The sequence below is a fragment of the Mustelus asterias genome, chromosome 8, assembly GCF_964213995.1.
Source record: "Mustelus asterias chromosome 8, sMusAst1.hap1.1, whole genome shotgun sequence".
NCBI lineage: Eukaryota > Metazoa > Chordata > Chondrichthyes > Carcharhiniformes > Triakidae > Mustelus > Mustelus asterias.
The window spans coordinates 80,466,225-80,479,867 of NC_135808.1; the positions used below are offsets into that span (position 1 = coordinate 80,466,225).

The 13,643-nt window shown below is 42.9% G+C and overlaps 1 protein-coding gene across 1 annotated transcript in view; it reads right to left on the minus strand.

The window, feature by feature from the left end:
* nmnat2 (nicotinamide nucleotide adenylyltransferase 2) overlaps positions 1-13,643 on the minus strand; it is a 251,535-nt gene that overhangs the window by 55,138 nt on the left and 182,754 nt on the right. The window contains exon 4 of the mRNA XM_078219366.1: positions 4,014-4,092. Coding sequence (XP_078075492.1) covers positions 4,014-4,092 — 79 coding nt within the window. The remainder of the gene's footprint in view (positions 1-4,013; positions 4,093-13,643) is intronic.

Sequence of the window (13,643 nt, forward strand, 5' to 3'; positions counted from 1 at the left end):
AAAATGGCAGCTCCCGCGGATTGCACATGGCCGATGGCGTCGAAGACAGTGCCTCCCGCGGATCACACGTGGCGCTGCTGGGCCTGGAGGCCGATTTTGCCCTGCAAACTTTCAGGTAATGACCCTTCTTACCGCAGCCAGAGCAGATCGCATCTTTCACTGGGCAGCGTCGTCGTGGGTGCTTCTCCAGGCCACAGAAGTAGCACCTCGGGCCTCCGGAGACTGCCGCAGTGGCCAGTTCGGCATCGGGACGGGGCATGGCGTAGGTTTGCGGCCCTCCCGGGTACAGAGATGGCTGTGGTCGCGGTGTCCACGGTGCGCCCTCGTGGTCGGGGGTGTAGTCCTCGAGGTTCCGGAAAGCCACCTCCAGCGAGCCGGCAAGTTCCACAGTTTTCTTCAGGTCCAGCCCCCCTTGTTCCAGCAGATGCTGTCGGATATAGGTCGACCTGATGCCCGCGACAAAGGCATCTCTGATCAGGTCGTCGGCGTTTTGGGCGGCTGAAATGGCCTTGCAGTTGCAGGCTCTGCCGAGTGCACACAGTTCGCGCAAGAATTGTTCAGTTAATTCCCCCGGCTGCTGTCTGCGAGTGGCCAGCGGATGTCTGGCGTAGACCTCATTCAGCTGCCGGTTGAACTGGCTCTTGAGGAGATCGATTGCCTCCTGGTAAGTTTCCGCGTCTCGGATCATCGCGAAGACGTGAGCGCTGACGCGGGCGTGGAGCACGTGTTGTTTGTCGATGTCGGTTACGACGACGGCGGAGGCGATGAAGGTCTCAAAACAGCGCAGCCAGTGATCAAAAGAGTTTGAGGCCCCAACAGCCTGCGGCTCCAAGTCCAATTTGTCAGGTTTCAGGAGTTGCTCCATCCCAAAATTTTTGTTAATAAAATTGATGCACCATTGATTACGCAAAGACTCGTTGTTGCGAAACAACAGGCTTTTATTAACAAAGAACTGCAGCACTCCCAAACCGATAGCTAATCTGAACTGAGGCAAAAGGGGCAGAGAGCAGCCACCTTTATACCCCGAGGAGGGCGGAGCCCCGGATTGAGGCAGCAGGGGCGTGTCCAGGCATATCACATAAACTATCACATAAATAGGCAACTACAGTGGTTCACCACAGAGTCATCAATAATGCCATCAGGTGGCACTTATTCAGCAATAACCTGCTCTTGGATGCTCAGTTTTGAATTCCAACAGGATCACTCAGCTCCTGACCTCATTACAACCTTGGTTCAAACATGAACAAAAGAGCTGAATGCCAGAGGTGAGGTGAGAGTGACTGTCCTTGACATCAAGGCCACATTTGACTGTGTGTAGCATCAAGGAGCTTTAGTAAAACTGGAGTCAGTCAGAATCAGGGGGGAAACTCTCTGTTGGTTGAATCATACCTGGCACAAAGGAAGATGGCTGTGGTGGTTGGAGGTCAATCATCTCAGCTCCAGAACATCACTGCGGGTGTTCCTCGGGGTAGTGTCTTAGGCCAAACCATCCTTGGCTGCTTCATCAATGACCTTTCTTCCATCACAGGGTCAGAAGTGGGGATGCTTGCTGATGACTGCACAATATTCAGCACCATTTGCGACTCTTCAGATGTTGAAGCCGTCCATGTCTGAATGTAGCATGACCTGCTACAGGCTTAGACTGACAATGTGCCAAGTAACATTCACGCCACACAAGTGCCTGGTACTGACCATCTCCAACAAGAGAGGTTCTAATCATCACTTTTTGATATTCAATGGCATTACCATCGCTGAATCCCCAATATCAACCTTACCATTGACCAGAAACTGAACTGGATTAGTCATAAAAATACTCTGGCTACCAGAGCAGGTAAAAGGCAAGGAATTCTGGAGTGAGTAACTCACCTCCTGCGGCTCAGCACCACCTGCTGAAGGGCAACTAGGGATGGGCAATAAATACTGGTCTAGCCAGCGACTCGCACATCCCATTAAATTAATTTCAAAAAGCTTGTGATTCTGGCATTTCTAATGGCTGGGAAATGTTGTCACTCACTGCACAGCACCCCTGGGATTACAGCAATCAAAATCCTCATTACTAATGAGATTGTCTGGGGCATTTATCTTTGCATTGGACAAAGTCTTTCTCATTTATGTGCATACAAAAGATTTTATAAATCTCCTCAAACAGATCCATGTGATGCTGTTGCACAGCTTCCCTCACCCATCTCCTGCTCCTGCCAAACACTTCTCATCAGGACAGTGGCCTTTTGGTATTCATTGTACTTAGATTTGCTTCCAACTTAATAAGGATGCAGATGTTCATATAATTTGCTAGCAAACTGTTGAAGGAGCAAACATTACTGATTCACAGTTATGAATTTCAATTTCTAATTAAAGTATCTTGCCTGATGGTTAAGTGGTTTAAAATATGGAATAATTTGCACTTTTATGATGCATTTCATAATCTCAGTACGTTTCGATGCATTTCAAAGGCAACAAAACATTCTAAAGTTAAAGTTTATTTCTTTGTCACAAGTAGACTTACATTAACACTGCAATGAAGTTACTGTGAAAATCCCCCAGTCACCACACTCTGGCGCCTGTTCTGGTACACCGAGGGAGAATTTAGCATGGCCAATGCACCTAACCAGCACGTCTTTTAGACTGTGGGAGGAAGCCGGAGCACCCGGTGGAAACCCACACAGACACAGGGAGAACGTGAAGACTACGCACAGACAATGGCCCAAGCCATTGAACCTGTGTGCCTGGCACTGTGAGGCAGCAGTGCTAACCACTGTGCCACCCCCATGGATATATGGAAACTGCAATGCAGGAGAACACACGCAGCAAGATTGTACAAACAGCATTGAGAAAAATCACCAAGTCATTTGCTTTTGGTGGTGTTGATTGAAGGAAATTATTGGACAGGATACCAGGAAAGTTCCCTGCTCTTCTCAAAATGGTATCATGGGATCTTTTAACATCCACAATACAATGAAAGGTCGATGAGATCAATTTCATATTCATCTAACACCTGTCGAGTTTTGATGTCTCTATTGTCCATGGTGAAGCAGGAAGACAAATCTGCTGGTGTTTTATAGTCTTTTCTGTTGATGGTTCATTCTTAACAAAGGAATGTCTGAATTTTGCAAATAGCTGTGATTGTCCATTTGTTATTCGGTATTTCCTTGAGTTTCAGCACTCTCTGGAGCTGAATACTGCCAAGCCACATGATACGTTACAGCCATCTTAAACAGCTTTTGGCATCTGCTTTTTGAAAATATAGCTTTAAAATTTGTAATATATTTGTATCTGTACTGGGCATGGTGACATGCTAAACTTCCAGAATACCACACATTTACTTTTGTCTATAGCCTTTCAAAGTCAAAGGACAGGACAGAGGTTGACAAAGACAATAGCTATGGCTCCATTTTCAAACTCCAAGAGCACTGTTCTCTTTACAGCTGAGAGGAAAGTCCATAATGTAGAAATATGATGAGAAACAGGATGAATCCCCATTTTCATCATAGCCACCCCTCCGTGAGACCCTTCTACTCTGGTGTCAGATGCAAGGCCTACTGTTTGAAGCTTACAGTCATAATTATGGTTTCTGAGTAACACTATGTACTGTTAAAGGAATATTTACATATGAGCTCTGAATCCAACTTGCAATGTAAAACAGTGAATTGGAAACACCTACTACCCCACCGTAATGTACAACCAGTTCCAGACTAAGTGTTGTGAGAATCAATTAACTCAACTCCAAAACCTTTACTGCTATTTCCAGTTTGTGGTGTTACTATTTATTTCCAATACTTACTCCCCCTTTTCCTCCTTTAATTTAATCAACCCATCAAAGACTAAATGAGAAATATATTAAGTTTCCCCAGCATTTCATTGTCTCCTTTTCTTCTTGTTTTTTTGGTGCATTTTTCAGCTGTGGTGGCAGTTATCCAGATCACAGACTCCCTTGTGAATCCCAATAGGTGGAAGACATCAGCAACCCCTTCAGCTTCTAATTAACCTTAGCGAGCTGAATCTTGCAGTCTTACCTTCATTAAGTCCCGGTGGTGTTCCAGCACACTGCAGGTTGTTTGCCAAGTATCCTGATAACACTCCCATGGATCCACCCTGTGGACACATTAGAAATTGCTTTAGTGGTTACATTAAGAAGTATTTATAATAAATTCCAACAAGAGAAACTTAAATTTTAAATGCCTGTCTGCATGGCGTTGAAACAACATTTCATTCCAATCACCAGAATTTCATCATTAAAACTCTTTCTTCTTTTCTACTCCTTTCCTAAGGTTAGTATAGCGATGGTACCAATTAGAAGTTGAAGTAAGCACAACGGAGTGGGGAAGGTCTTACTTCTTAAACTAACATATAAAAATGGCCTAGTCCTGTCTTTCTCCTGTTGCTATATGTAAACAATTTGGACATAGTCTTGGACAGTCTTGCCATTTGCCAATGACTTAGGAGAAGGAGATAGGGCAAAAAGCAAGGAAAGACTGTAGGAAACCTCAAGACGACAGTCTGGGGCAACTGTAATTTATTGTGGATAAGTGTGAGGTAATACATTTTGCGAGGGAAATTAAGGAATGAGAGAGAGTACGGAAGGCTGAGAGTGTGGGCAAGTAGCAAAATCTAATTCTCTCAAAGTGAGAATATAGGTAGATAAAGGCATAAAAGGACCAATAGGATTCTGAATAATCTATTGGTGGTGCAGAACTTGAATGTTGCTGAAAAGAGAGACCTGATGCTGAAGATTTCCGATCATCAGGCCAAACACAAGAATGTCAAATTTCAAACGATCACAACAACTTATACTAAAGGAGGAAAGGGTGCTGATTGGTTGGTAAGTTGACTGTGACTGGCCGAGGCATTGCCATGGGGAAAGTAATAGGCTCCCCTAGCTTCTAGGTAATCAGAACAGATGCAAACATTTTCCTTTCATTTGTAAAGAACAGGTCCCTGTATATGAATGAATTTTATTTCTAGTGAGTATAAATGAGCCACGTTACAGTTCTGTAGAGGGGTCATTTGGACTTGAAACGTTAACTCTATTTCTCTCCACAGATGCTGCCAGATCAGCATTTTCAGATTTTATTTCATGTTACAAGCTCAATCGATTTTCTTAAAATAATAGAGAGAAGTCTCACACACTAGGTTAAAGTCCAACAGGTTTATTTGGAATCACAAGCTTTCAGAGCGCTGTTCCTTCCTCAAGTGAGTCTTAAAATTATAGGAGAGGTCGGGGCCACTGAAGCAGGCAGGAGAACACAAGGACACTTTAAAATGGTAGTGCTCTCTGGAGGATTGTAAAAAGTTAAAAATCTCTCATGGCCCCAGATGTCAGACCATCATCGTGAAGAGAAAATGTTCTGGTCATCACATCCCAGCAGGTGAGAAGAAGCGTGATGCCCCCTGGTGTGTTACTGGTAGACTCTGGTATCAACCGGGAATCTGGCCACCAGTGCATAGATCCCAGTAGTGATGGCGTCTCTCCCAATAATGGACCAAATTGGCTACCCATGATTGCTGGGTGGATAGCCTCCGCCTTGCTTATTCTAAATCCAGCAAAGTTGCTGGGAGGCAGGCATAGAGTAGGTGACTTGGCTAAGGGAAAATTCATCCTAATATGTCAGTGTCACAGCATGACTTTATAGTCTAGCAGGCAGTAGTTCTACAGCAAGAAGCTGCAAAGGGTGGCACGTGGCACAGTGGTTAGCACTGCTGCCTCACCGCGCCAGGGACCCGGGTTCAATTCCGGCCTTGGGTCACTGTCTGAGTGGAGTTTGCACATTTTCCCTGTGTCTGCGCGGGTTTCCTCTGGGTGCCCCGGTTTCCTCCCCACACCAAAGATGTGGAGGTTAGGTTGATTGGCCATGCTAATATGCCCCTTAGTGTCAGGGTAAATAGGTAGGTTTATGGGGATAGGGCCTGGGTGGGATTGTTGTCAGTGCAGACTCGATGAGCCAAATGACGACCTCCTGTACTGTAGGAATTCTATGATTCTATGAAAAGTCAACTAAAGATAGAGTTGTGTAGAAATTAATATTGATGTTTTGACCAAAGCATTAAATATAAACTGCAAAAAAACTCATTTTGTAGAGTGAACAAATGAATAGGTCTAAATTGAAATGACTTTAATAAACAATAGGACAAATGACATTGGTTTAGATGAAGTTAAAGCAGCCAATAACAGTTAATGTTAGAAAAGGACAGCTGATCAAGCAGAAAGATTATATTTACATTGTGCCTTTCCTATCCTCAGCATATCCCAAAGAACCTCACAACAATGATTTTTTTTTTAAAGCCTAGCCACCATTGTTTTGTAGCAGAATTCTTCAGCTAATTTTAGCATCCCAAGGTCTCATAAACAGCAATTGGATTTGGTGTTGTTGATTAAGGAATGAACATTGTCCAGGACACCAAGAGAATTCTCTGCTTTTGTGTGAACCCCATGTCATGGGATCATGTACATATACCTGAAAATGTAGATGGAGCTTCCATTTAACATTTAATCTTAAAGATCACACTGCTGTCAATGTAGCACTCCCTCAGTATTGAATTAAAGAGTCATTCTAGAATCAAGTTTGTTGTTCGAGTTGAACCTATAACCTTAGGGCCAACCTAACCTTGGAAACACTGAAAAAGATAGCAAGTGATTGTGTTACATGAGAAATCCAGAGAACTGGCTTCATGATTAAGAGATATGAGTTCAAATCCTATCAAGCGCAGCAGCTGGGAATTGATTAGATAAAACAAATCTGGAATTAAACAACTAATATCAGTAACGGTGACCATAAAACAATTAGATTGTTTTAAAAACTCATCGTTTAGGGAAGGAAATCTGCCATCCTTGTTTGGCCTGGCTTGTATATGAATCAAGACCCACAGCAATGTCGTTTGAAATTATCCAGCAAGCCAGTCAATAGTCACTTGAAGAAAGTGGCTCACTACCACTCTCTCATGGGGTAATTACAGAAGGGCAATAAATACTGGCCTTGGCAGTGATAGCCATATCCCCGGGAATGAATAAAGAAACACCTTTGCTGAAAATTGCAGAAAAATGTAAGAAATGTCAAAACAAATTCAGATGTCCATGTGGAGCAGCCAATGATTTCAAGAATATAAGCACACAAAAATTATGTTTTAATGATGGTCCATTGTCAGTTCCTCTCTCTTTATGGTATATATATTATGAGAATAGAGATGAGAGTAAATGTAGACATTCTGGTCAGTACTCTGAACCAAGTCCAACTGAGACCAAACTGAAAATTGTCAATCTGCTGAATTCTCCAAGTAAGCAAATTCAAAGCAGACAAGGAGTTGGTTTCTTCACAGAATCGCAGAATCTTTACAGTGCAGAAGGAGGCCATTGGGCCATTGGGCCACTTCCCTGCCTTATCCCCATAATCTTGCACATTCTTTCATTTTCAGATAACAATCCAATTCCCCTTTGAATACCTCGATCAATCCTGCCTCCACCTCCTTCTCAGGAAGTTGGTTCCAGACTCCAGCCATTCTCTGGGTGAAAAAAATTCACATTACTTTCACACATTGGGCGGCACGGTGCCACAGTAGTTAGCACTGCTGCCTCACAGCATCAGGGACCCAGGTTCAATTCCAGCCTTGGGTCACTGTCTGTGTGGAGTTTGTACATTCTCCCCGTGTCTGCGTGGGTTTCCTCCGGGTGCTCCGGTTTCCTCCCACAGTCCAAAGATGTGCGAATTAGGTTGATTGGCCATGCTAAAATTAACCCTAGTGTCAGGGAGATTAGTAGGATAAATGTGAGGGGTTAGAGCCTGGGTGGGATTGTGGTCATTGCAGACACGAAGGGCCGAATGGCCTTCTTTACAATGTGGGGATTCTATGCCAATTATTTTGAATCTGTGTCCTTTACTTCTTGTTAATCTCCTGAGTCGAAAAATTCTCTATCACTAGTTATTATTCACTATTCTTGGTCAATTTTCTTTGCCAAATCTTTCTCTTCCCATCCTCTCATGAAGTTATTTATTTCTTGTTGGGATACATTCCAGTGACTGTATGTTTTGCTCACATGACCATTAGTGAGAGGCAGGACATTATTTGACTGTGAGGTGCAGTACAATAGAACCTGGTTCACACACACTTCAATGGGATACATGATTAGGAGTAGGAACGTTGGCTGACTTCAAGCTCCTGAGCTTGGGGCATCGCGTCCCTTACTGCAGGTCACGGACATCCCAGCTGAGATCAACTAACAAAGGACACCAGTGACTGAACTGTGGACTTTACTGGGAATGGAGGAATTTTGAATGGTTATGCATTAGATGTCCCTGCTTCAAGGGAAAAATAACAGGGTAGACTATTAGTTACTAATTCAATAAGGAAGGTGGCTCAATTTTCACGCAAAAATCCATTCAATGTAAGTCATTTTTCACACAATTAAGCAATCACCAAAGGCCTCGTAACTCTCGGTGTCTGTCTGCACCCTATAATTTGTCTTGTTAACTAAAAGATTATCTTGGCTCTCTTCAAATAGACAGCAAAATAAGCAACAAATTAATAAAGAATAGGTCAGCTTAAAAATCACCCCAAAAACCTTCACATTCAAGCAAAATAGAGCTGATGCAACCAAACAATTGATAACATCAAAGTGCTCCGAGGTACAATGCATTCAGGAAAGAGTGTTACTCATTTTCCAAAAAGGTAAAGAGTAGCAACTGCAGTTCATCATCTATTCAAAAATAATCAACTCCCGTAGAACATTGTACTAATACTGATAAGACAATTCAGCTCCAGGCATAGCGGACCCAGTATGTTGTTTTAAATTGAAAAGAAGCAAAAACTGCCAAAGTCAAGTAATATTTCATGAGATTCAGCCTATACCAGTTGCCCTGACAGAATACCAATGGATTTTATATGGTATTGCCTGTGGCAAGTTGAAGGATATGCGGTTTTATAATGATAATGATGTGAGACTGTGTAACACACATTGCATTATTATATAATCGGTAAGGAATGTTTCTCTCTTGGTAGCCTTTTCCAGATGGTCGTAAAGTGGCTGTTTTGAGGCTGTTCCCAGGGAGGATTTGTTTTTATCTGGCCTATCATTTGAGGCTACAAAGTCTAATTTTAAGATAAATATGATCGACTGCTCCTTGGGAAAGTATTGGAAATAAGCACATCCTAAGGCTAATTAGGGCCAAATTGTTGTTCAGCTTTGTCTGTTAACTTCAATGTGCTGCTATGAACACAAGAACACACAAGAAATAGAAGCAGAAGTAGGCCACCAGGCCCTTCAAGCCTGCCCCACCATTCAATATGATCATGGCTGATCTATGCCAGCCTCAACTCCTTTTCTGTGCCATTTCTCCATCCCTCTCTATTCCTCGATCTATCAAATCTTTATCCACCTCCACTTTAAATACTTCTAATGATCCAGCCTCCACCACTCTTTGGGGCAGAGAATTCCAGAGATTCACCACCCTTTGCGAGAAGAAATTACTACACACCTCAGTTTTAAATGACCAACCCTTTATTTTGTAGCTATGCCCCCTTGATTGAGAGTCTCCCATTAGTGAAAACATCTCACCATCTACGCTGTCAAACTTCCTCAGAATCACATATTCGAATAAGGTCACCCCTCACTCTTCTAAACTCCAAGAAATACGGACGCAGGCTATTTAATCTCTCTTAATAGGACAACCCTCCCATCGCAAGAATTAGCCTGGCGAATCTCCTTTGGACTGCCTCCAATGTCCTTCCACCTATCTTGTTGACTGTTCAATTATGATTTATCCACCTCCACTTTAAATACTTCTTATGATCCAAGGATTTGACCATTGCCATAGGAGGTTTGTTCACATTTAAAAAAATAAAGATACTATTTGAGTTGATGACACAGAGAAGCAATTTTTTAAAAATATGAACAAACCTCCTATGGCAATGGTTAAAGCTGATACATTGAAGTGTATTGTTCGTCTCCTCCAGCCTCATCTCCAACATTAAGTGGGAGGAGCTCATAGACTTTTTTGCCTTTGAGAACGTTGGAGCAACTGCCTCTGCCAAGTTCCTCCTTTCCACTATCCCACCAGGCTAACCTTCTTCCAAGGTTCTTCCCTATCCTAGACCTCAACTCTCATCTTCCTCTCATTTCTCCTTCATCTCTCTTCATGCCCTTTCTGAGCTCATCCTGTCGATGAGACCCACCTCCTGTTCCCTCACCCTTGTCCCATCTAAACCACTGATCACTCGAGATCCCTTCCTGGTCTCCATATTAGCCGATATTGTAAACAATTCTCTCTTGTATTGTCCGTCCTTCCTTAATTTAAATCTGTCATTGTCAGCCACCCTGCTAAAAAAATCACCTGACTCCATCATCTTTGCAAACTACCACCCCATCTACAACTTCCCTTTCCTTTCCAAAGTCACTGGACATGTTGCCTCCAAAATCTGTGTCCAGTTTTTCCAGGACTCTATTATTGAATCCGCTCACCAGGTTTCTGTCCCTGCCACAGTTCTGAAGCACTTCTTATCAAAGCCACAAATGACATCCTCCGCGACTGTGATAAAGGTAAACTATTCCTCTTCATCCTCTTGACCATGATTTTTGACACGGTTCACCACACCCTCCTCCTCCAAAGCCTTCCCATTGTCATAATCTGGGTGGGGTTGCTCTCACCTGGTTCTATTCTTTGTTATCTACTTATAGCCAGAGTATCAATGGCTTTGCTTGCTGCTCCCATACTGTTACCTCTGGACGAAGTGGAAATGGTCGAGAGCTTCAAATGTTTAGGTGTCCAGATCACCAACAACCTGTACTAGTCCCTCCACACCGATGCTATAGTTAAGAAAACCCACCAACACCTCTACTTTCTCAGGAGGCTAAGGAAATTTGGCATGTCCGCTACGACTCTCACCAACTTTTACAGCTGGACCACAGAAAGCATTCTTTCAAGTTGTATCACAGCTTGGTATGGCTCCTGCTCTGTCCAAGACCACAAGAAACTACAAAGGGTCGTGAATGAAGCACAGTCCATTACGCAAGCCAGCCTCCCATCCATTGACTCTGTCTACACTTCCCGCTGCCTCGGAAAAGCAGCCAGCAGAATCAAAAACCCCACACACTCCAGGCATTCTCTCTTCCACCTTCTTCCATCAGGAAAAAAATACAAAAGTCTGAAGTCAAGTACCAACCCTTCAAGAACCCTTCTTCCCTGCTGCCATCAGATTTTTGAATGGACCTACCTTGTATTAAGTTGATCTTTCTCAACACGCTAGCTATGACTGTAACACTACATTCTGCACTCTTTCCTTTCCTTCTCTATGAATGGTATGCTTTGTCTGTATAGCGCGCAAGAAATAATACTTTTCACTGTATGTTAATACATGTGCCAATAATAAATCAAATCAAATCTTATTTCTCATCTACTGGCTGCTCCTCAATGACATCCAAAAGCACAGCATTGGTTTTCACTTGTACACTGATGACACTCAGCTCAATATCGCTGCTACCTTTCTCGACTCCTCCACTGTTACTAAATGATTGAACTGCTTATCCAACATCCAGTACTGGATAAGCAGAAAATTCCTCCTATTGGAGACTGAGAAGACTGAAGCCACTGTTTTTGGGTCCCTACTCTCTAACTGTTCCCTCGCTACTGACTCCAACCCGCTCCCTGACAACAGTCTGAGAGTAACCTGGTCTGTTCGTAACTTTGATGTCATATCTGACTTTTAGACAATCTTCTGACTTTATATTCATTTCATCACTGGGGCCACCTGTTTCTACCTCTGTAACATTGCCTGATTTTGCCCCTCACCCATGCCTTCATTACCTCCAGACTCAACTATTCCAATGCACTCATTAAACTTTTGGTCATCCAAAACTCTGCTGTCTGTGCCCTAACTTGCCTTAAGTCCTATTCACCTATCATTGATGTACATTGGCTCCCAGTCAAACATTGTCTTCATTTTAAAATTATCATCCATATTTTCAATTCTCCCCATGTTCTTATCCTTTTTTTTCATTTTTTAACTTTTAGTTTATTAACCTTCCCTATGTCTATAATCTGTTTGGGGAGAAATGGTGGTGTAGTGGTAATACTACTGGTCTAGTAAACCAGGTTAATGTTCTGGGAGCATGGGTTCCAATTCCACCATAACAAGTTCCACCAGAACTTAAACTGAATTAATAAAAAACTGGAATTGAAAGTTTGTCTTAGTAATAATGACTGTGAGGCAATTATTGACTGATCTGTAAATCCATCTCATTTGCTAATGTCTTTTATGGAAGGAAACCTGCCATCCTGACTTTAGACCAAGGGCAATGTAGTTGACTCTTAACTGCCTGCTGGAGATATTTAGCAACCTACTCAATTCAAGGACAATTATGGATGAGCAACAAATGCTGTTAGTGATGCTTGCACCCCCTGCAAAAACATTTTAAAAGTCTCCTCCATCCCCACAACTATATGAGAAATTGTCTCCTCTAATTCTGACTTCTTGAGCATCTTGATTGTAATTGTTCACCACTGGTGGCCATGCTTTCTGTTCCCAAGGTTCCAAATTCCTCCCTGAAGCTCTCAGAATGTCTATCTCCCTACCCCCCTTTAAAGCCATCTGTAAAAACGACCTCTTTGGATTGTCAGTTTAATGGTTCATAAAGATAAATTATGAGGAACTCTGTGCTGTGAAATTTTTACATGTTGAGAGAGATCAACTGTGATGGATGTGGTCCCAAGCTCACTTCACAACCTTTTTAATAAACAGCAAGAAGAGCTCTGGATTTAATGAGGTGGTTGCAAATGGAGGTGAAAAGGCCATTTATTTAGCACCCTTAGGGTGGTAAAATCTCTCACAGAAGTGATTATGAAATATAATGAGACATCAGGTGATATTGTGAGAGTTAGGATTATGGAACATCTTAAATGAGGTTCGAGCAGGTTAGGCAGGTGGAGAGATTTAGGATGGGAATTCCAGAGCTTGGGGCCTTGGCAACTGAAGGCACAGCCACATCAATTGTGGAGTGATTAAAATCAGGAATGTGCGACAGGCCAGAATTGCAGGAGTGTAGAAATCTCAGAGGGTTACTGGACCTGACAACAAAGATAGAGGGAAACAAAGTCCTGGAGAGTTTTGAAAACAAGTATGGGATTTTTTAAAATTCAATTGATGCTGGACCAGGTGGCAATTGGTGAGCACAGGGCTGGTGCGTGAAGATAGGACAGCGCGAGTTAGAATACAGACAGCAGAGTGTTGGACAAACTCACATTTATAGAGTGTGCAAAGAGAGCATTGGAATAATCAGGCTGGGTAGTAACAAAACCATTGATGACAGATGGAGCATGGTGGAAGTAGGTTATCTTGATGAAAGATAGGATATGTGATCAGAAGCTCATCTTGAGGTCAAATATGACACTAAGGTTGCAACCAGTCCGGTTCAACATCAGACAATGGCCAGGAACAGGGAATGGAGTCAATGGCAACGGAATAGGGTTTGGGAATGGGAGCCAAAGTTAATGGATTTAGTCTTCCAAATATTTAATTGGAGGACATTTCTGCTCAACCAAGCAGCATAACAAATGAAAGGCAATGAAGAGGTTGAGAGAGGTGGTGGTGAGGTAGAAATGGGTGCCACCAGTGAAGGTGTGGATCCTGATACTGTGTTTTTTGGATGATGTCACCAAGGG